This window comes from Camelus ferus, chromosome X, assembly GCF_009834535.1.
Source record: "Camelus ferus isolate YT-003-E chromosome X, BCGSAC_Cfer_1.0, whole genome shotgun sequence".
Taxonomy (NCBI): domain Eukaryota; kingdom Metazoa; phylum Chordata; class Mammalia; order Artiodactyla; family Camelidae; genus Camelus; species Camelus ferus.
Genome location: NC_045732.1, coordinates 11,352,527 through 11,376,638, shown reverse-complemented (window position 1 = coordinate 11,376,638; position 24,112 = coordinate 11,352,527). Strand labels below are relative to the sequence as shown.

The 24,112-nt window shown below is 50.1% G+C and overlaps 1 protein-coding gene across 6 annotated transcripts in view; it reads right to left on the bottom strand.

Annotated features, from left to right (window-relative positions):
* The window catches only part of SHROOM2 (shroom family member 2), a 113,485-nt gene that overhangs the window by 86,369 nt on the left and 3,004 nt on the right, over positions 1–24,112 (bottom strand). For 2 of the 6 annotated variants that reach the window (XM_032475857.1, XM_032475858.1), the window contains exon 1: positions 6,918–7,336. The exons of 1 other annotated variant lie outside the window; for it this stretch is intronic. In XM_032475857.1, the coding sequence (XP_032331748.1) occupies positions 6,918–7,136 (219 nt within the window). In that variant the 5' untranslated portion in view covers positions 7,137–7,336. Of the gene's footprint in view, positions 1–148; positions 187–6,917; positions 7,337–8,138; positions 8,270–24,112 lie in introns of those variants that run through there. 3 more of the 6 variants (XM_032475862.1, XM_032475860.1, XM_032475866.1) reach the window with 3 other exon arrangements.

The following is a 24,112-nucleotide window of genomic DNA, read 5'->3' as shown; positions in this document are numbered from 1 at the left end:
GGTGCCGGGGCATTCGTCAACCCCAGCCTCCCACATCACGCAGGCTGTGATGAAATACACTAACAGCAGGCACTCCACAAGCAGTTTTCAGCCGCTGTGGAGGTAAGTAAGAAGCCGATCCCAGCCACCTCCCGGACTCAATCCTCACCTCCCTCAGCAAGTGTACGGGGCCACCACATTCCCGCTCTTCTGGGAATTCCCGCTCCTCTGGACAAACCGTGACCCCGTGGCCCGATCCTTAACACGGGAACAAGCGTCAGCTGCCGTCCCAGGCCGGGAAGACTGACTGCAGAGCCGGGGCCGGCAAAGGACTCACTGACCCCGTGCGGGAGGACCCGCAGCACAGTGTCCCGGACCACCCAGGGCCAGTGCCACGCCACGAAGAGGGCAGACTGACAACACAAGACGAGGAATTCGGTCTCAGGGTGCAGCCCACAGCCCCCCAGACACCGTGAACCCCGCCTCTGCAGGCGTACACATTCCACATTTGCAGGAGGGCAAGACAGGACATGTGCACACCACACATTTTATCTTAAGAAAAGCTACGTGGAGAACAAGCCTCTCTCCATTTAGCTGTCATTTTGATGAAGCTGGGGGTTTTTCTCCACATCCCAAGAATTCAGAGTTACTTCCTGAGGTCAGACAGACACGACATGAAACACATTTTTCAAATATTTGGTTTATTAGATTTTCCTAATGAGTGTACGACATTTCTTAAACCCTGCTTGCTTACAGGTGATGGGACTGATAGTCCAAGGATTTAAGTGACCTGCCTTCTCCTGGTCACAGAGCCTGGCCACCTCCCCAGGTGCCCAGAGGAGATGGGGAACCGCCCACGCACACAGTCAGCGGGGGCAACAGTGAGGACGTCCAGCAGCTGTGATTGAACAAGCAAATGCAGTCTGTCCACGCAATGGACTCGTATTCAGCAAGAAAAAGGAAGGAAGTAGGACACATTGCTGCACGGATGAACCTTGAAAACGTTGTGCTGAGTGGATGAAGCCAGACACAAAAGGCCACAGAGAGGACCATTCCATTTCTATGAAATGTCCAGAATAGGCAAATCCAGAGAGACAGAAAGGAGATTCAGGGTTGCCTGGGACTGGGGTGGGAACAGAGTGATGACTGGATGGGCACAAAGGATCCTTTGGGGTGACGGACGTGTTCTGGAAAATTGGATTGTGGGGACGCCCAACCCTAACTTTACTAAGTCACTGGATTGCACACTTAACACGGGTGAACTTTACAGGATGGGAATGACAGACCTACATAAAGCCATAAAGGAAGGAAAGGAAAGGAAAGGGAGGGGGAGGGAAGAGAGAGGAAGATAGGGAGGAAGACAAAACACGGAGGCAAGCAAGGGAGGAGACAGGCTGGCAAAGGACAGTGCAGAGGGAAGACGGATGTCCAGACACACAGTTGAGAGACAGAGCCTGTCCTTGTGGTTTCTGGCTCCAACCTGCTGAGCACTGCTTAATGGTCAGGCAACACATCAGGCCCCACAGGTCCTGGAAACAGTGCTACAAGGGAGGGTTTTCCACCCGTTTTACAGATGAGGAAACCAAGACCAGTCATCACATATTTCAACTGTGCTCACCCACGAAGAAAAAAGAGGAGTGGGGTGAAGAAACTGGCCCCCAGCAGGAGACGGGCAGAAGTGGGGAGACAGAATTACAGATTCCCAGGAGTTATTTTCCACCAACACACCCATACATACATGTATACAACCCACCCCTTCTTCCTGGGGACTTCTGGTCCTTCAAGCAACCACAAAGTGTAAGTCAGATGTTTGAGTCAAATTTCCTGACTCCCAGTTTTGACAGGAAAGCATGTATTTACAGTCAATATCGGTATGCGTTGTTTGCATCAGCAAGCTGTGTCCAGGATTAACAGAATAAACCGTGCTCTCTGTAAGGATGAGAAGCTCCCTGCAAGACGGGGCGTGCTGTGTCAAATGACCTTGACTGGCCTCAGATAAGCCCACGCCTCCCCATGGAGCCTCCCAGTTCTTGGCGCTGCAAGTGCAGAAGTTTCAGAACAAATCCAGTGCAAAGCTCCAGTTCCCGTGAGCTGGACACCAGGGACCAGGCACAGACAGCGGGCTCACACCTCCCTCCCCACTGGGCCCTGCAGATGGGCTCTGCCGCGAAACCAGGGGCGGCAGCTCTGCGGCCCCCAGCAGCCCGATCCTGCATGTGCCCTCAGGTGGGGCCGCTTCTGCTTGGGTCTGATGTGATGGTAACCCCCCTACACTTGCCCATCCGCCCCAGGGCTCCCTTTCCTTCCCAGGTGATCCTCGCCCTAACTCCTTCCAAAGAGGCTCCAAGGCAGTTTAGGGAAACCGTCCACCTCACATGGGAGTTTGCAGGCTGATTCAGAAGGCAGGCAGGCAGGCAGGCAGGCAGGCAGGCAGGCAGGCAGGCAGGCAGGCAGGCAGGCACGGGAGGAAGTGTCCCGCCAGCACAGAGGCAAGGTTCCTTGGGGATGCCTTCACACGCAAAGTCTAGACTGCCGCCATCCCATTGTTTCTAGTTTCTTCTCTGTCGGCTTCTTCAGCATTCATCACCATTCCTCTCCATCCACCCATTCCCTTCCTTCCCTCACCTCCTCCCTTCTCCTCACCCCGTCCCTGGGGACAATCTTCTGTAATCCAGAGCCTTCGAGCAATGACTTGCCCACCTAACTGGACCTCCAGCCCTTGACCTCCCTCTGGACACCTCCAAGAGAGGGCGTTTCCAGCACCTCCTGCTTACCTTCAGTCACCCCGAGGAAGAGACAAAGGGATCTCACAGGCAGCACGGCCCGCCACACGTGATGCCAAGCGTGTAAGGACATCTAAGTCCAGGGCCCCCTGGGACAGCATGTGGCAGAGGGCACGGCCAAACCACAGGAGGAGGAACAGAGGGACCGGAGGGCCGGGCAGGGACAAGAACCCGGGCAGGCTGATGGCACGGGAAGAGAAGGCTCCTGAGAGACGGAATGTGCAGTCAGATAAGACATGAGGGTCAGCTGGCCAGGACAAGACAGGACAAAGCCACACGGGAGGCGGAGGAAGAGGTGCCAGGGAACAGAGGGGACGGTGGCCCTCTTTTACAACAAGAGCTAATTTTAGTAAGCAACACTCAAAACATGACACACGACTGAAAGGACAGGAACAAACTTTGTATCTCAGCTAGAAACAAATTCCTTACAGTAGGTTTTAAACAAATAGAAGAGTATTTTCAGTAGTGGCTCTTGTTTGATCCCAACAGCAACTCTCAACAACGTTTTGAAGATGGTCTGGAACGGGGCATGGTGTCCTCAGGGAATCTTCGGCCCACGTGCCCCCCCCCCACTCAGGAATGCCAAGGCCACAACGTTCAGAGACAGGGGTGGGAAGTACCCAGCGTCTGGGATGAGAGCCTGGATTTGCACACCCTGTTTACTGGCTCACAGCCTTGGACAAAGGTGTTCCCCCTCCACTTTCCTCGCTTGCCAACAAGAGTAACATTGCCCGGCTGGGAGCTGCTGTGGGGTCAAACACGTAGCTTACGTCCCACATGTGGAGAACTTGCTACATCATCAACAGTCACTGAGTGATATTATTTTCAAAGACATTGTGCAGGACAACTGGAGACCAGAAAGCAGCCGCCCAGCTATCCAGAGAAAAGGGCAAGTTTTGCGGCGGGGTGGTTGTGCAAAGTATTTTTTGAATCGAAATTCAATTCTCTAAGGAGTTACTGTGATTTTTCTGCTCCACAACTAAAAAAAAAAAAAAAAATGGTATAAAAGACATGGAGGAAACTTGAACGCACATTACTAAATCAAAGAAGCCAATGGGAAAAGCTACCTTCTGTTATGATTCCAACTCTATGATATTTCTGGCGGGGAGGGTATAGCTCAGGGGTAGAGAGCATGCACAAGGTCCCAGGTTCAATCCCCAGTCCCTCCATCAAAAAAATTTAAAATAAACTAATTACCGCCCCCAACTCTATGACATTCTGGAAGAAGCCACACTGTGGAGACAGTAAAAGGACCAATGGTTGGGCTAGAGGGGATGAAGAGATGGAGCAGAGAGGGTAGGATGTTGACAGTGGAGCAGGGTTGCACGTGTAGGGGCGGGGGCTATACTGGGCATTTCTGTAGCCTCCTCTCACTTTGATTGTACATTTAAAACTGCCCTAAAAAACAGTCTTAAAGACCACCCAGATAGCACCCCTATAATGTCACATCGTCAGCCCGAAGACTTATAACTGGAAAAAAAAATGCCATGTAATACAGAGACTCAAAGGAGGTAAGTCTGTATTTACTTTGAACAAATCTCTGAAATCCCGGGCTGGAATGTTTTTTTTTTAAAAATCAGTACGCGCTGCCATTGCTTTTATGAGTCTTTAGAAGTAATTACGTAATTCTGTGTCATTGTTTTTATGAGTCTTTAGAAGTAATTACGTAATTCTGTGTCATTGTTTTTATGACTCTTTAGAAGTAATTTTGTGTCATCCGCATCAATTTTTTAAAAAGAAACAGCCCCAGGCAAGCCTCTTAGGCATCTTCCTGCCATGTGTGACCCTGGGGAGTGTCCTGTACCTCCCTGGACATCAGTGTTTTCCCCAACACACAAGGGTGTGTAACCAGAAGTCCCTTCTGGCCTCAAGACATCAACTGGGGCCAGCAGATGACATGTGAAGAAAGGAAGGGACGGCGTCCAACTAAGTAATGACACCGACGACGCAGGGAAAGAGAATGGGTGTAAAAATAGCCGACAAAGTGACAAGGTCTGTACAAACAAAACCAAGGCAGAGAAAGGGGGCTGGGCAGGACAGCGAGCAGCAGTATCAGATGACTCTCCAAAGAGCTTATCAATTACCCTTGCTTGGTCTGCTCTCAGTTCCAACCCCAGCACCAGACCAGAGGTATCCAACCCGCTGTAAGAGAACCTGGGACGCACCCACAACCTACATCCATTTTAGCAAGCAGCCACGGACCACCCGCTGTGTGCACACCACTCTGAGAACATACCAGAGGGGAGGGACCCCCACACCCAGCGGCTAACTCCCATAGACTCCTGCTTGTCTGCCAGCACCCCTTCCTCTTAGGGAAACCATCTGAACCCCACAGGTTTCCCCTGCCCCGTTCCCAACGATGAGGGCACACCACTAAACCCACGCACGGGACCAGCCGCTGGGTCCAGGGCTGCGGTCCTCAGCTCAGTACTGACACGTCGGGATGGATTGCTGCCTGTGGTGGGAGCAGCCTGTGCATCACAGTGTGTTCAGCAGAAGCCCTGGCCTCTACCCACTGGGTGCCAGGGGCCACCTTCCCCCTCCTTAAGACAACCAAAAGGGCCTCCAGACATGTGGGGGGCAAAGTCACCCCTGGGTCCAGGCTGATGAGAAACTTTGTGAGGCCTGACAGGGAGGAGGGACTCCCTTTGAAAAGGCAGGCCTGTAGGGCACGAGCCCAGGGCCACCTGTGGCTACCTTTCCCATCCGGTGGGGACGGGGAAGTGAACCAGGAGGAGGGACACAACCAGACCCTAGGGGAGTGGAGAAGGAACGCATGGCCCTCTAGTATCAGCATGCCCCGCCTCCCATCATCCCTGACTCATCTTTGAGACTCTGCCAGCTGGGTGAGCCCAGGTAATCCCTTCTGCACTGAGGGTATTCATCTACGCTTTGGTCTCCTGCAACCGGAACAATTCTGGCTCTCTCAAGTCCTCTGTTCCAGTCATCAGACACAGGTATAAAAGTGCTTGTGGGTCTCCACTGTGAGTATTCCTCCGTGCTCAATGTCTTACTAACTGATACTTAAAGAGTTATGAGGTCCCTGAGAGCAAGGGGAGGCTAAAAATGTGGACAGAGATTCACAGCAGGGTTATAGCAAACATGGTTTGCAGATCAGACATCACGCCCAATAGTCTGAACTATTTCCTCAACCATGACCTCGAGAGGGGAATTTCAGAACCACCCAGGAAACTCAGAACGGAATCCTCACTCTTGGAGAGGAAAGACCAGTCACTCACTATTTTAACAGGAAAGCTGGAGAGAAAAGCAGGTGAGTTGCATAATCAAGTGCCCGGGGGGCAAGGAGAAAGGCTGGGAAGAGAACGCCCACTCCCCACGGAGGTCACTCTGTTCCTGCTCTCCACCAGCGTGACCATGCGGGCACATGCAGACAGTGCTATAAGCCTGCGATTTTCAGACATGTCATTTCCTAGGAAGCACAGTCTAGGGACTGCCTGCAGAGTCCCTTTGCCAAGCGATGCCAGAAAACACTCTCTAAGAAGCTGGAGGGAAACACTCCCCGTGGTCCTGGTGACTGCGTCCTCCCATCTCTCCCCTCCTCTGCAAGTGCATGGTCACATCAAAACGGCTGCATCCAGCCACTTTCTGCTGCCGAAACCAGGACAAGTCAGTCCTCTCCCTCCCTCTGGCCCACCTACTAGCTGGGTTTCTCTGACCACCTAGACACAAACAAGAGACATCAAATATTTGCTGTCTCAACCTGGGCCAGGGGAACACCTGGTGACCCGCCCAGCTAGGCAGCACGAGGACGACACCCACTGGGGGCCGGTGACAGGGCCCCAGAGCACCGCGCACACATCACAGTCCACCAGCACTGGCGCCCGCCGGGCAACCCACCCAAGGCCCCGCCACACACTCACCCGCAACCTGCTCCACAGCCCGGATCCCGCTGGCTTTTCCAGCTTGTGGGGCGCTCCCAATCGTTCCAGCTGTGCCCACTCCCTACCCCATTCTGCCTATTTCTGAATAAAGGGCTTCCTAATGATGAGCCTGCCTACCTCACCAGCTCTCCTGATGACCTGCACATGCACCCCAGTAAGAGGGAGCCAGCAGAGTCCACGAGACGCATCAGAGAGGTACCCGAGCCTGTGCGCCCACCCCTGAACTTGATTTTTCCAACCAGATCACACTTACCAACAAAGTGCAAACAGTGGTCCCCTGCCTCTTCCAGGTCCAAATCCTCAGAACCCTCAGAAGCACCTGGACGTGCCGCCGGGAATCTGAAACAATCTGATTATTTTCTGAAGCCATTAAATCACGAGCCTCACGAACACTGGCTCGAAATGCTCTCCCAACCAACCTGGACACGTGGATCCCTGCGTGGGGTCTGAGTCCTGGACCTGCACGCGGCATAACCAACCTTGGTACCCACGCAGCTGGGATGTTGTAACAAGCACATTCAGGTGACCATGCCACAACAAACAGATGTACACTCTTTTCCCACCTGAATCATACTTTCTATCTGACTTAGGTGCTAACTTCAGAAAATAGCCTCATTTGTGACTCATCTTCAGCCAACAGCAATTTTTCAACCCTGAGGTCCTCTGTTCTACTTTTCATGTATAAAAAAAGTCTTGGGGGGCGGGTGTATAGCTCAGTGGTAGAGCGCATGCCTAGCATGATGCATGAGGTCCTGGGTTCAATCCCTAGTACCTCCACTAAATAATAAATAAATAAATCTGATTACCTTCCCCCACCAAAAAAAAGTCATGTACTCAGGCTGGCTCCCAGTCTGTGAACCCTAGGACACTAGGTGGGACTGAAAGGGAAGAGAGAGTGTGCAGCCACCTGCTGTCTGGACTGACAGTGGTCATGTTACTGCCTCTCCTGTCATGGTGACTGGGCCATAGTAACATGGCCAAAGCACAGCTCTGGGCATTGCCACCAGTGACCAGGTGTCGGCCTGGCCCAACACACCATCATACTTACTGCAAAGACATAGAAAAGCAGGGAATCTGACTGGTGTTGCTGGTAATACTACCATCAGAAACACGCTCAAACCAACCCATGCACTCCAAGTTTGGACAACTGCCCTCAGATTTTAAGCAACTGTCCAAGCTCAACCCAGGAGGAGCGGTCAGCGTCTGGCTTCCTCACTCAGACATAATTCTACGGCCTTTACGCCACACCTGCTGAGGTGTGCTTTTTGCCCGTTCAAATGGAAATAACCCCCGCTTTACCCTTTGTCTGTAGATTTATGTGTATGTATACACATGCACAGTTTTGTTTAAAAAGAAAAAAAAAAACAAACACTACAGTCGGGCATAAAAGAGAATAAAAAAGCCACCCCCGAGATCCAGATAAGTGTTTTTTCAAAGCTAACCATCTAACACCACCTCCCAGCCCCACACTCACCACTCACGTCTCATTTCACCCTCAGCTCTGGAAGGAGCTGTAGCAAAGGCGACTGACTCGGGATTCAGGGGTTTCCAACGCGCAGCCCCAAGTCCCGGAGCCTCAGGGCTCCTGGCCCTCTGCGCGCGCGGCTGCGCAGTCCACCCGCTCCACCTCCAACCTGACTTACCCTCCCCTCCGCCCCACCCCCGCCTCGACTGCCAACACCTGTAACGCGGAGAACACTGACTCCCTCAGCTGTAACGTGTTAAGAAATAATCAGCGCTTCCACAGAGCAGACGTGAGGAGTAAGTGAAAGGCTGCGAAGCAGAGGTTCCCAAACGTGGGCCTGCAATGAGGATCCCCCGGAGGGGCCCTAAAACGCACCTCGCCGACCCCCACCCGAACCTCTGATGCAGCCGGCCCTGCTCGTGCATTTCTGACAAGGTCCCCCAGGAGGCGGACGCTGGCTCAGAGAGCCCATCTGCCCAGAGAATGTCTTCTGTAAAGCACTTAGCCCGGCACCTGGCTGGTCTACACTAGGTAGCCAGCACCCCACAAACACAGCTCACCACCCCAACTCTCTCTTTTAAAATCCCTGGGCTCCAGCCTCAGCGTGGAGACTACCCCTCTCCCTCCCCGTGACCCCCTTGGCCAGGGGAGCGCAGCCAAAGCTGACCCCGCTTCCCCGCCCTGGCCAACATGTGCTACCTGGGGGGCAGAAAGCACACCTAGGTCACCCAGGGGAGCCTGTGGACGGATGGACTGAATTCTCCTCTTGAGTTTTGCAGAGAGCTCTTGCTCCCTGTCTGTAAACCTCCCAACACAGATAAAACCTTAAGTGTAAGGCCGTGGTTCTCCACGTGGTTGCACATTAAACTCTCCCGGCCAGCTTTACAATCACTGCCACCTGGGCCACCCCCGTGCTGCTGACTTAACTGCTCTGGGCTGTAGCCAGGGACCAGCAGCCTTCACGGCCCCTCCCCCTCCCACCAGGAGATCCCAACCTGCAGCTGGGGTCTCATTCCGCCGCCCCCAAGGAAATGTAAAGTCGAGCCCCTTTACCTGCTCAAAACGTACAGGACCATTTCCAGGAGTCAGTGTCACTTCGGTTTTAAATCTGAACAGAGGCCTTAAGGGTGGCCATCCTTTACCACTGTCCACCTTTCACATGCGTTTATGCCTTTGCACAAATTTCCTAAATCCTGCTCATCAAATGTACAGAGCGATTTTTTTGTTGTTGCACTGTTTTTAAATCATCAATAAGAGCTGAAAATAAAGTTATTCTTAGAAAAAGAGACCTAAAAAGATTAAAATGATAGCTATCAAAGAGAAGTTATCTGGAATAAACTTCAGATGTTACCATTACCTTATAGTGCTCATAAAGCTATTCTCTCTGGGCCACCCAAACCCAGTTAAACTAGGTTATCCACAAAAAGCTCGGCCTGGATGACTGGAGACCTGCTTGCAAAACCCAACGTGCAAAAAGAAAGTGAAGACAGGAAGACCTTGACAAAGGTCACTGAGGAGCTAAACTGTGTCTGGTGCCAGGCAGTGAGGGGGTACTGCTGATCCTAGGGGAACCCCGGTCCCTGCTGCCAGGCCCTGGAGTTGCTGCTGGGGAAGCAGTGCTACAGGGGCTGGTGCAGCTGCTGGAGCCCACAGGTCAAGGTGGAATCCCCCCGGAGAGCTCTGAACATGTCCACGGGCCTGGCAGACCTGCAGCCTGAGCCCACCTCCCCTTTTCCAAGGTCTGCAGGTGACTCACAGGCACAGACCGGAGATGGGGGGGCACCCCCCGAGACGGACACAGCTCCCCACTTGTTCTCCCTGCAACACACATGCTCCCTGCTTACGGTACTGAGAACGCAGCTTGGGCACGCAGTGTCGAATAAAAACTGTTACTGAACACCCATCTCCCCAGGACTGTGCAGATTGTCCTTAACACCCAAGTTCCTGAAGAATGAGCTAGGCAGGCTGCATTTTTATCAGTGTGGTTATAAACACAGGAAGAGGAGAAACCACCAGCGTGAATTTCCCTAAAACACCAGCTCATTAATTTTCTCATCCGCAGCTGGATTACGGGAACAGAACACAAGAGCCTCGCCATCTGGTGAAAACCCAAAACCTGTAAAAGCGAAAATTAAAATTTCAAGATAAACCACAAGGTCCTACTGTATCGCACAGGGAACTATATTCAATACCTTGTAATAGCCTATAATGAAAAAGAATCTGAAAAGGAATATATATATGTATAACTGAATCACTATACTACACACCAGAAATTAACACAACATTGTAAACCCACTCTACTTCAATTGAAAGAAGAAAGAATAAAATTTCATGCTCTCACAGGGCTATTCGGACAAATACCGTTTTCCTGAAGCAAGGACTAATTACACAATGTGGTCTCTACTAAGGACAGTCATGGCGTAATCACCTCGGTGAATGAAGCAGACTTAAAATACATTCCTCGAAATTCCTTTCCTTCTGTTCAAGGGCAGTCTGCTTTTCTCTTTAATATTGAGCCAGAAAGAAATTTTTTAAAGCTTGAATTTTCTAGACTGAGCCCTTTAAAGCTGTTCCAAGCACCTGTTACTCTATAACCTCTGCATTTTGATATTTAGGGCTTATTCTTCCAAAGCTCACAGTGTCAGAAAAAGGACCTTTCACTTTGGAGGAATCTTTCCTGCTTTTACTCCATCACATCTGAAAAGGAGCTCCTTCATTAAAAGAAGCTGAAAATGCCTCATTCCTTTCCAGGAGCTATCCTGAGCACCCCACGCAGCTAAGAAGCTGGCAGTCCCTGTGAGTGGGGACCCACCAGGGACTTGTGGCCATGTTTGGCTTGGAGCATGTCTCCCTGCACATCCCAGGGCCTGAGCCCTAATGCGGCGTCCTAATGGGGGAAAACAGCCACATTAACTGGCCCGGCCTGGCTAAGACCCTGCACAGTTCAAAAGGGCAGGATTCCTGAGTGCTGGGATCACAGAAGCACAGCGGCGCTATAGATCCGCCGCCCGCCCGCATTCCAGTCCCCATCAGTGTTCCCTGGACACAGAGGCTCTGAAACCGGGAACTAAGGAGTTCCTGCAGCTACTTTGGTCCAAATGCATTATTCCTGGGGAGGAGGGAGAATCAATGAAGACTTCGAGGTTCATGGAGCTGAACTTGCATGTTCCCTTCTCTTATCTAGAAATCAGTGATTTTTTCTTAAACAGTTATACTAGAAAGATTTGAGGGAAAACCCAGAATCTAGTAACCTCGTTCACCTAAAACCTCAATGGTGTTTCCTCACTTAAATCTGGACCATAATTTCATGATTGCTACCAAAAACAAAACAAAGCAGAAAACCAAAAGTGACTTTGTACAGATCCTCCTTCTTTCTGAGAATAGTGACTAATCCTCGATTACACTTTCATGGCACACTGTGCAATTTTAGATGAAGGCATAACTACAAAAAGTATAACCTGGTGACAATTCAAATACAATCTATGATTAAGAATAACAAGAAAGGAGGGAGGGTATATAGCTCAGTGGTAGAGTGCCTGCTTAGCATGCAGGAGGTCCTGGGTTCTAATCCCCAGTACCTCCGTTAAAAAAATAAGTAAATCAATAAATTTAAAAATAAATAAAAATAAAGTAAGTAAACCTATAAAAATAAGGATCTGAAAATATATATGTATATATGGATATGTATAACTGAATTCCTTTGCTGAACACATGAAACTAACATTGTGAATTGAGTACATTTCAATAAAAAATAAGAATTTAAAAAAATTTTTAAATAAAAATTAAAAAGAATAGTGAGGAAAGGTAAAAAGTAAAAAAAAAAAAAAAAAACAAGAAATAAAAGAACGAAACACAGAAAAGATTTATTAGATTATATAACCATAGATCTTTATCCTAGAGTGCAATTAATTTGGCAGTAGTCACATAACCAGAATGGTTGTCAGTCTGCAAAATGAGGCCATCCATCTGATGAGTTACAGATTTGTGGGGATTAGTACTGTTTCTTCTGGGCTAATTCACAAAGGAAGACTGGCCCTGAATGCTCCTTCTGGAACTGGATCCCCCAAGAGCAGGCTGCTCTGCCCACGGTTGTTTGATATTTACTGTCCCTCCCAGTTGGACAGGACTTTTAAATTATTTTTTTCCCATTATGCACAGAGGTCATTTCTACATGGGGTCTGTAACCCCTCAAACAGGGAACACACTTCCAGGTGGAGACACTCTCCGTAACTCTGTTAGTGACAGGGACAACTGATCCTTCAGCTTTCCTGTCACTTCCAGAGCTCCTGACATTCAGTCTTCACCAGGAAGCGCTGGCTGCAGGTTATTTCAAGGAAAGGAAAATGCCTCTAATCTTCCCTTCCAGGAAAGCCCAGCCGATACCTGTCCTTTGTTCTGTCTGTTTTATCCTTATTTTGACTGCTGTTCTGTTAAAAGGAGAAAAGTTAAGTCAAAGTAACTCAAATGACTCAACTAGACAACTACTCGTTAATAATTCTCAGTCTCAGGGAACTTTTCCCACCTGATTCCTTCCCTTTAGAAGCAGCTAGGACCAAGCGTGGTAACACAGAAACAACTCCAGCCAAGTGTTGTTAGGAGCCGGCAGGAAGGGACCAAGGCCCGTGGGGAGGCGCTCCAGCAAACCTGTTTCCCCGTGGCCCTGGGCGAGCCAGTTGAGACAGCACCTGCCCATCACACCTGGGCAAAGAAGCAGGGCCGGGTCTGCCCTGCACACACCTGCTCCCTTCCCAGAGCTTTCTGGAGGTGCCACCTGCACATAGGAGCTGGGACTCCCATCCCTGCCCAGCCCTGGGCCTCCATCGGGCAGGATAGGGAGAGGCGACTGGCACCTGCAGCCACAGCTTATTCAGGGCCACCTCCAGCATCCTCCATCCAAGCGCCAGGTGGCCCTGCTGTGACTCAGGGTACCACTCAGACCCCTTGCTTTTCTTTGTCAGCACCAGGAGCCTGATTCCTCCCCCATACCCCTGCACCCATTTGCCTTCTGCTGCAGAGAGACCCCTGCCACCACCTCCTGCTTTAAAACCTTCCCTGGCTCCCAGGGCCCACCTCACCTCCTGCAGCCTCCTCCCCTTCCTCTGACCTGCAGGAACAGCACCGGGGAGCCCTCTCCCCAGCCCAGGAGGTCCTCCAGCTGTCAGGGCTGATTCTCCCTGAGGAAGGAGCACTGACTGTCTCCCCAGGCTGTCTGCCTGTGGGTCCGACCCCCACCAGCAGAGGAATCCCGTGATGTGCACGGTGGGAGCCAAAAGAATCTGCCCAGAGGACCAGGTCTGCAAGGGGCCTTCCAGTCAGCCTCCTCTCGGGGGGTCTCGGCAACTCAAGAATAGGGCTGACCAGTTTGATCCATTTCTTTATGTTAAATAACAGCTTTATTGAGCTATAACTCACATTCCACAAAATTCACCCCTTTAAAGTGTAAAGTCACTGGTGTTCAGTATACTCAGCTGTGTGAGTACACGAATTCTCTAATTCCAGCACATTCTCCGCCCACCCGCAGCCCCCTCCCAAACCTGCCCCTGACAACCGCCAGCCAGCTCTGTCTCCGCGCACCTGCCTGTGCTGCACATCTGATATCAATGGAATCACGAAGGATGCTCTTGACCTGTTCTCGTTTCCAATCCTGAACACACGCATTAGGAAATGTGGTGTGTAATAGCTATATTAGAGGGGCTTAATTTCAATTCCAGGAACTCCCAGCTGCAGGATACACATGAGGTGTTAGGAGAAAGAAATCCACCTTCTGGGACCAGGGACTCCAGGCACATTTCATAATAGAGTAATGCTGAGCCACCTCACCCCAATCTTCCACACTCACCGTCTTCTCACTAACCTCTCCACTCAAGTCCTTGAGAAGTTCCCTGACACCTTCCTCATTCCCTCTACTGGTCCAGAGACGCACTGCTTTAGAAACTGGTTCTTATTCCACGGGCATAAGATCATCTTGAGACCATGGTTAAAATTCAGAATCCTGGGCACCAGGAACCCAGACTCAGTGGGTCTGCACTTGCTAATTCTGATGCAAACGGCAGACAGGCCACACCTCTCCAGAGCAGCAGTTCTCAAACTGGAGCCAGCATCAAACCACCTGGGCAGCTCCCAGCGGACCCCTAGTTTGGAGTTTAGAGGGTCTGGAGTGGGGCCAAGACTGTGCATGTAACAAGTCCCTGGGTGATACTGATGCTGCCTGTCTGGGACCCCACTGTGAAAAGCTTGCTGGGGTGGCCACCCTCTGCCTCTCCACCTTGTCTATGACTGTTTTCAGGCCACAGCAGCAGGGAGGAGTTGTTCAGTCCACAAAGCCAAAAACACTCTGCCTTCTGCAGGAAAAGTCTGCTGACCTCTAGTTTAGAGAGGATCGTCCAAATATTAGAAATATCATGAGTATGTTTATTGCCAAGTTGAGACTTCTGGTACTTCACATGGATTTCAGAGAAAGGGGGGCATGCAATTTTATAAAATCCTGAGGATTTTTACACTTTAAAAATTTATCTTAAGACAGATTTTAAGTGGGAGGAGGATATAGCTCAAGTGGTAGAGTGCATGCTTAGCAAGCACAAGGTCCTGGGTTCAATCCCCAGTACCTCCTCAGAAAAAAAATAAGTAAATCTAATCACCTACCCCCAGCAACAAAAAAAATTTTTTTTTTAAGATTTTAAGTCACACAGAGAAATGGGCTCTAATGCACTTCTGCACTCAAAGGCCCCGACTGGAGCCCTAACTGACCTGATCACCAACAAATGGATAAACAAAATGCACTCCATCCCTGTAATGGAGTATTACTCTGCCATTAAAAGGAATGAAGCTCTGACACAACATTGTAAACTGACTATACTTAAATAAAAATATATTTTTTAAAAATTATCAAGACAAAAAAAAAAAAAAAAGAATGAAGTACTGACAGGCTACAATGTGGATGAGCCTCGAAAACATTACACTGAGTGAAAATAGCCAGATGTACGGGGTCACACTGTGTGATTCCATTTGATGAAATGGCCAAAAGAGGCAAGCCCACGGAGACAGGAAGGAGATTCGTGCTGGCCTGGGGCTGGAGCGGTGGGGATGGGGAGTGACTGCTCACAAGCACATTCCTATTTGGGGTGACAAAAATGTTCATTTAGATCATATTACATAGACTGTGGGCTGCACAGCGCAGCGAGTGTAGTAAAAACCACCCAACTGTATACTTTTAAAGGGTGCACTTTGTGGTATGTGACTTATATTTCAGTTTTTTTAATTTTCAAAACTTAAGATAAAAAAAATTCAGGCAGGCCTACCCTGCACCCTCTCCAGCCACCCCAGGACAGGGAAGGGGCTTCCTCAAACACTGTACAATACATCTTTCATCTGAGAGGGTGCACACTTGGAAGAAATGCACGAAGACCCAGACAACAGAATGCACTCGGGCCCACGAGGACCACCAGGAAGTCAGACTGTGGCCACTATGTGGATCCGCAGGAAGACCCCACTCCCCCACACCTCCGCCAGGGCACCAGCCTGGGGTCACGTGCTCAGCTGGGCCTGCCCCCAAGGCTGGTCATGGGTCAGGCCCTCTGCCTCCCCTGACACTCACCGGGCCAGCCCATCCTCAACCTGCCTGCGACACTGAAGTCTGGTTCCAAAGGGACTTGGGAAGCATTAGTGGGAGGGCAGGGGACTGAGAGTCAGGGCAGCCCTCTGGGGATTCGGGCAGGGCTTCCTTTAAATGTGTGAGCACTCGCTCCTTTCCAGGACAAAGCAGCACCCTGCTACAAGCAATCTGGAAAAGAAGAGAGCAAAACAAGTGCCTCCGTCTTGGGATTCTGACACAAGCACTGATTGCTCTCCTTTTCGTGGTGGGGCAGGACCACCCTCTTTACTAGGAGACCAGGACTCGGGGCCGCTCTGCATCTTGGTTTTCCTCCCACTGCCCAAGTTCCGGGGTGCAGGTCACCCCCGCCACTGCCAGGCCTGAGAAGCATCACTCTGTAGCGCCTTCACAACATGTCTGGACGTGTTCTTTAGAAACACTAAGGCCCCTTCCTTAGTCAAGGTAGGAGAAGTGACAGTGGAAGAGGCTGGGAATGGGCAGGAGATAAAACGTAAAGAACCTTCTGCACACAGGTAAGGCGCCCCACGAGGAGTTACCGGGGCCCTTCCAGCAAGAGCCTGCGAAGCCCAGCTGGGTTTGGCATACACGCCACCCGAGGTCGGCAGGCAGGGAGTCCAGACGCGGTGGGCAAGTTGGAGACCGGTCCTGGCGAGCAATCACGGAGGCAGTGACATCAGGGGGGGAAGAGAAGCTACAAACGCAAGACATGTAGGTCCGAGGACTCAGCGATCAGTTGGACATGGAAGGTGCCAGGGAGAGAGGTGTCAAGGATGACTCCTGGATTTGGGGATACACCTTCAACAGTGCAGGAGAACTAGGGAAGGTGCAGGGAGATGAACATTCTCCATCTGCATCACACTGGGGGCCTCGGCAGCGCCAAGGGGCCGTTCCGGAGGCTGGGGCTGCACCCAGAGACCTGGGAGCCGTCTGCTGGCCTCCTGCAGCGCATGAGGCCACCTGGCCAAGAAAGGAGAGAAAAAGGATGGCTCTCCAGGAGAAACCTACACAGCGAGGATGGCCAAGGGGGAGAGAGCCGGTAAAGGCTGCTCCCACAGCAGTCAGGAAGACAGTTCTCCCATAATCGAGACAGCTACCTCTCAGGAGGGCAATCACAACAGGGATAAAGTGAGACTCAGACTCTAAAAGCAAACCTGGTTCCTGCCTCGGGCACGAGGAGGAGCATCCTGGATAACCAGCAGAGGACGTTAAACTTACCCTTGGGGGCAAAATTCCACAAGCACACACAGTGCTATGAGGTTCTCAAAGCCTTTCTCCCAAACACCAGCCACCGAAAGCGGGGAGGAGATGGGAAACAGCAACCCCACCGCAGCTCGTAAACCGCAGTGGCCTCGGCCGTGTAGGATCTTGGTGGGGAAATGAACACAAAATGAATACAATTCAAGCAGCAGCAGGCCTGTCTTTCCAAGTCCAGATGTTTCCTTTCCAAACTTTCATTCAACATTCAGGCATCCAAACATTCATGCAAATTAAAAGAAACTGCTGCACAGAACAAGAAAGCACACAGTTGTTGGATCAATAGAAAACTACTCAGTTTTCCCAAAGTTAGGGCTTCCTTTGTTATAGGCCCGTTTAGAAAAAGCTAAATCACAATATATGCCACAATAACAAAATATAAAATTTTTTAAATTCCAAGACGCGTACACAAAAGTAACCTTCCTTTAAGCTACCATCTGATTCCAAAGATTGTCGACACCGTAACCCTTAAGAGCATTATCTTCAAGCAATTCAAAAGTAGATCTGCATGGTAGAAAGCCAAGAATTCCACTGAGACGGGAAAAACATTCACAACAGTTGCACTACCAGAAATAAGATTATTATATATTTTAGGCTACTGATGATTTTTTCCTTTACTTTCAATTTTTTAAAGATGGTCTTAATGTTTCTGCAACAAGAAAAAACAGTCTCATGACGCTTACAAACTGATAAGCACATGTACAATTAGCAGAGATAAATATCACTGTGTTGACAAATTTACAAACGTGTCATGATTCACACAGACAGAGGCAGAATTTTATCAGCAGCAGAATTTTGTCAACTTCAGCATTTCCAAGCCACAGGCAAAGAATCCCTTCGCCTCTTGTTAAAGACAGGGAGGGCCACCAGTCCAGGGGCTCCAGGCCCCTGGAACCCGTCCTCCGCTTCGCAGGTTTCCATACTGCCCAACACCTGGGACAGAAGAGGCCCTCCTTCCCCACCCCTCTTAGCACCCGCTGCCCCAAACCCTCAGACCCCCTCCGCAAAGCCACCTTCCTCTGGGGCCAGCTTTACTCCGCACTCATCTTATCTCCCTCTCTTCGACAGTCCACCTCAGGTGTCTATGCTCTGTCCCCCAGGGAAAGGAACAGTCTGCCACATAAGATCAGACTTCTTTCTCCTGCCAGAGGCAGCTCAGTCCATGAGGATTTAACGTGTAAGCCTCCCAGGCAACACCTTCTGAGCTGTAACCAAAGCGGTAAGTAAAGGACAATTTACCAGAAGACAGTTCTACTCCCTGATGTCATGCCAGCAGCTGGCCCCCGACTCTCCTCTCCTCGGGTCAGCCCTACCTGAGGGCCGGACTGAGGGTTCTCCCCGCCTCTGTCCCACCTCCCCACATCTCCCAGGCAAAAAGGGGAAGGTAAAGCAAGACAGAAAATTAAATTACCAGGTGAGAGAAAAAGCTAAGGTGGAAAGATGCTGAACCTCTGGGTGTGCAGGTCTCATTCTATGTAATAAGCGTGCAGGGAATAAGCCACGTGCTAACTGGACACCCACAGTGATTCCTTCTACACGGTAAATAATCACCCCTCCTGCATGGGTGTAAGTTAACATATAAATCAGTCTCTCAAAGCTAGTGTATTTGTGAAACGGAAAACTTTTGCTTTCTCTCCAGATTTCACTTCTTAGAATGGTCTACTCCTATAGCAAGTAATCCAAGAAATGTGCGACGGCCCGATGATGACAGAGGCTTCTGTCTGCTCTCACACTGGTACTACTGGGAGGGTAACCACGCGAGGAGCAGCTGCCCCCTCGGGCACTCAGGGGCCCGTGCTGATGAGGTGGGGCCTAGGGCCGTCTTCATTCCAGACAACCAGAGGGGAAGCAGTGCAGGCCCTAAATGGCCCACATCACTTCTACTCACACTGGACTGGGTAGAACCGTCACATGGCCACACAGCTGCAAGGGAAGCTGGGAAATGTGGTCCAGCAGTGTGTCCAGAGGAAGAGGACGTGGGGAGTCCAGTGGGCAGGCAGCATCTCTACCAGGCCTGTGGGTCCAAGTCAGTGCCCTGGAAGATTTCCTACTGCCCGAGAGCAAAGCAGTGAACAAATGGGGCTTGCTGTCATGGCGGTATCTAACCCTCACTTCCCGCCATTGTCACTTCCCAAACCACTGTTTAAAATCCTATTCTTCTGAATGTCACATTGATCTGAAAGAGTGACCTTTCACGCATACTACAAAAAGAAAAAACAGTATTACTCAAGAAAAGGTTTTGGTGGAAAGCAGAAAATAATCACTTCCAGTGGCCTGTAAGTAGCACAGCTGAGGCTCCAGCGCTGAGCAACAGATGTGCGTCTGCATTAAATACTTCTCTACACGCCCAAAACTCAGTGGTCAAAATCAGTAACAAACTCTCTAGGAGACACATTGAAACTCGAGCTCAAAGTCTTCCCATAGTAAACTGGTGGCCAGAATAAGGGGCAGACATGAAAAAAAAAAAAAAAAAAACTTCTGAAAGTACACATTTAAAACTCAATGGAAGCATTGAAAGATAAGGTTGCCCAAAGTCTCCCAAGTAGAAGAAAAATACAGAGAAATTTAAAATAAGACAGGAAAAATTAGAGGCATCTCTAAAAAAAAAAAAAAAGAAAAAAGAAACATAGTTTTCTCGCCTCCCCAACAGTACTGTACACCAGAAGAGACTAGAACACCACCTGCAAAGACAGTGCGCAGGGAAAACTCGCCAACTCATACCCCCACACTCAACAATCCACTTACTGTCAAGGTAAAATAACGGCACTTTCCGACAGAGGAGGTCTCAAAAGTCCACCCCCTGTGTGTCTGAATACAGTAAAAGAGCTCTCACGGTTGGGGAAGATTTGGAGGCTGAATCAGTGTTAAGCACATAGAAAACCACGCAAAGAAACAAAGTCTATCATTAACCCTGTGATTATGAAGACTCATGCAAGAGAAATAACCATAGCTTGCACTACAGGCTCATAGCACTGGAATTCAAAATAACGTGAACACTGAATACTGCCAACCCAGTGGTTCTCAAAGGGGGCGATTTTGGTCCCCCAGGGCACATGTGGCAACGTCTGGAGATGCTTTTGATCATCTCAATTATGGCGGATGGGGGAATCTGCACTGCCATCTAGTGGGTGGAGGCCAGGGTGCTGCTCACCATCCTACAACGCACAGGACAGCCCCAGCGCAAAGAATTATCTGGCCTCTAATGTGGATAGTGCTAAGGTTGAAAACCCTTCTAACCATTATTATGACGTCGTTACGCTGGGAGTATGGGGGCCCAAGAAATGCTTCTGGGTAGCTGGCGGGAAAGTGGTGTGTGGGAAAAAAGACTAAATCCCAGGCTGCTGCAGTGGGAAAGTAATAGTTACCCTAAAATGGAACAAACACAAGTAACAGCAACATAGAACATAAGCAAACGCCAAAAGAAATCCGCTAAAAAGTTTCAATAGCTTCTCTAGGGAAGAGGAAGTGACAGTGTGGAGCTGCTGGTATGATAACAAGCCCCCAAGAACTATTTGATTATTTAAACTGTGCAAGAGCCACTTTGATAAAAATTAAAACAAAACTCAAAAAGATACAGTAACACTTTGTCCCTTTCCTCCCATGAAAAAGTAAAAATGTTGCCTCTGAGGATCCACCCTGCCTGGGTTCTTGGCGACCTTCACAATTTGCCTTTGACCTGAAGTCTTCTTTGGCCCAGAGAAAAGCTGTCCCAACCTTTCCCAGCCCCTCCAGAGCTGTGTCCTCCCTACCCACCACCCAACAGAGGCTGCTGACATGGCCTCCTGCTTAACACTCCAGAGATTTCAAAAACAGCAAAGGTTAAAAAAAAAAAAAAAAAAGTTACTTTTGCTTTGTAATTCTGAACCTCCTGGCTTTTCAAACAACCCTGTCTGTTTGAACTTAAAGCAAGATTAGTCCAATTATTTTTTTAATGATACACCACTACTGTCCTTCTACTAAGATGTGTTCCCCTCAAAGAGAGGCTGTAACACTCACACTGCTAAACGGAAGAGGCTCCATCAACCACATGGCCATGCAAATACCCCATCCAACACAGTTACAGGAAAACAATTCTTCCAGAACACACCCTCCCTGTGCTGGACACTAGCAAGATTTTAAAAAAGACCAAAAGAGCGCTGTGCAACCCTGAGCTTTCAGAATTCTTCATGTGGGTGGAAGATTCAGCCCAGAAGAGGCATGGCTTGCAGAATTTCTCCTCAAAGGATGGCCCCAAGCCTGACTACAGTGTCTGAAAGGAAAAGAGGTGAGACTGAATCAAAAGTCTGTTCAGCCTTTAAACCCTTAAATTATCTTGTCGAATATTTACACTGTGCCCAGTGGACAAAAAGAAAAGCTCCACAGAGCCCTGGAGAAACCCACAAAGCCAGGTTTATTTGCATGCTGACACAAAACAGCTCTGCCAAGGGGACGACTCCCAGCTGCTCTCCAGACAAACCAGCCCTTTCCAAGCTAGGAGCCCAGTTTCTCTGGCCGTGAACTAGGAAGGTGAGTTAAGAAATCCCAGCTTGCTGGCCCAAGGTGAAAATGACTATTTTTATGAGCCTTTCATTCTCATTCTCTTCTACACGTAGCTCTCAGGCAAACTCGTTTTCTTTTTTTCCAAAGATGGATGTTAGGTCATGTTAAGAAATACTCCTAACTGAACCAGGAAGAGTAAACTGCCATCACAGTGAAGAAGCTTGAGGCACAGCTGAAGTTTAGAGCTTTACCCACTGTCGAAGTCTCTGGATTTACAGATGTGAGTCATGCTGAATTAACTTCTAGGAGAGGAAGGACCCTCCGCCAGGTGAAACCCAAAGCTGCAGACTCCAGACTCTTTACCTGACTTCCCACTTCCGCACCCAAAACACCTCTGGAGGACCGGTGCTGAGCACTCGCAGGACAGAGTGAGGCAAAGGCTGGGACAGGGTGATAAAGAGATATTTGAATGGCCGTTGGTAAGGCAGGTCTACCGACTGAAAAGGTCTTTCAGCACAGGGGAAAAAAAACTCACTTTTTTTTTTAACCGCACTATTAATTCTTAAATACAAATGAGCCTTTAGAATGACACTGCTCCAAATAATCAGAAGGCTGCAGGGGGCCTCAATGCGGCTGGGCCCTCACAGCGCCCAGGGGCTTCCGCGGCCAGAGCAGTACCCGCAGCCCCTCCCCACCCACCGCTCACCTCTCTGGACCCTGGGCAGGTGGCAGTGCTCCTGAGCGCACTTGCTGACGCTGGACTGTGCTGAAACACAGAAAGCAAGCAGAATCCCAACAGGCTTAGCTCCACCAGCTCCCATGCTGAATTCAACACATCGCTCTTTTTCCAGACCTTTAGCAGTAACTGACAAAGAAAGTGACTCTTGGGGACATACATATGGACATCAGGACAACATCTCCAGTCCAAGGCTGCCAGGTCACCAATGACCATGACTCAGCACAGCTCTGTAAAAGGGAGCCCCTTTTCAGACCAGTACGGAATGTGCCTCCCCCGGACCCACCAGCCACAGCCAGTCTCCGCCCTGAACCCTCGCTGTCAGGAGCTCTGGCTAGCGGTGGACACAGGACATTAGCCACCTGGCTGTGTGCCCCCACGCCCCACAGACACGTGCCCTGACTCCCTGCTATCCCACCCTCAGCATTCAAACTAGGAAGGACATTAAAGGACTGAGCCTCGCATCCAGTGCAACGTTTCCTGGTCTGAAGCCCAGTGAGAGGGCGCCTCAGGCCGGGGCATCCTTCCAGGATGCTTCTGTCCCCCAAAGGCAACTTGAAAATCAACGGGTTCCCAAAAGAGCCACCCTTGGAACCAGGCCAGGCCCAAACTACTGTCTTCTTTGGAGGTCGTGGCTAAGATGCCAGCATTCTTGGAGGGAAGGGACACCATGGGGGGTAGGGAGGACTCTAAGAAGTGGTGAAAAGGAGGGGCTGGGGCTTCATTCCTTCCCATTAACAAACATTCCTGAGGCCGCAGGGGGCATGCTGACACCCAGCTGGCACACTGAATGCTTCCTAATGGATCCCCAACTGCCTTTTTGGAATTCTAGCCCCTCCGGTGACATTTGAGAAATCAGGCCCCTCCCTGCCCCCACTGAAGTTTTACACTTGCTGAGTTGATGGGGAAAGGAACCCGCAAAAACAGCAGGGCCACGGACAACGTCGGCTCTCCTCACGCAGCTCCTGAAATGTCTCGCAGCAAAGCACTGTCTCAGAAATCCAACAAGTCAAAGTCTTTGTAGTTTCTCAGGGCATGGACGTTATTTCTGCTCCTTTGTGGACAGCAGCGTGGACAAATGGGGTTTTGTGTATTTTCCAGCCCCAGTAAAACGTCAGGCTGCAAGTCAGTGTAAGTGTACTGAGTGGTTACAAATCCGGTTGCCACCTTTCAGCGGGACCTCACACATGCACCTCACATTCCAGGAATGCCACTCCCGGGAAGTCAGTTTCCCTTCAACCTCAATCCAGAGGAAAGAAAACCCGGAGAAAAGGCAGCTCTGCTGAAAGCCCATAAAACACAGCCCTCGGGAGTTCCTGCTTCGATTTCCTTTTTTCCAGCTACAAAAATGCAGATGAAGCAAGTATTTGTTTGAGTTTTACTATGTAAATAAAGCCTATTATCAGGGCCAGCGCTTAGGAAGAAAACAGCCCTCCACGCCAAGCCTGGCTACACCAGGGGCCTCCGAGCACACCACCCAACAGGCCAGGACCTTCAAAAAGAAGAATTAAGTACGAGCTTTGAAAGCTAAAACCCTTTCAAAGCAAAAGTGATATACAGTCAACCTAGCCAGGGTGACTTGTGTGCCCAGGGGACATTTGGCAGTGTCTGTGGACTTTTTTTTGGTTGTCACCCCCGGAGGAGGGGTGCCAGTGGGTAGAGGTGGGGGAAGCTGCGGTACTTCCACCAGACACAGGACAACCCCACCAAGAAGAATGATCCGGCACAGAATATCACCGACTGGATGTGACAAAGTTATTGAACGTAGCACTGCAAGTGATTCCAGCTGAGAGCAGGTGGCACTGACTGGAGGGGAAGCAGGGACACTGAGAATCAAGAGCTTGTCCTCAGGGTCCTTCTAAGACTTGCCAGGTTTGTGACCTCCAGGCACACCATTTAACC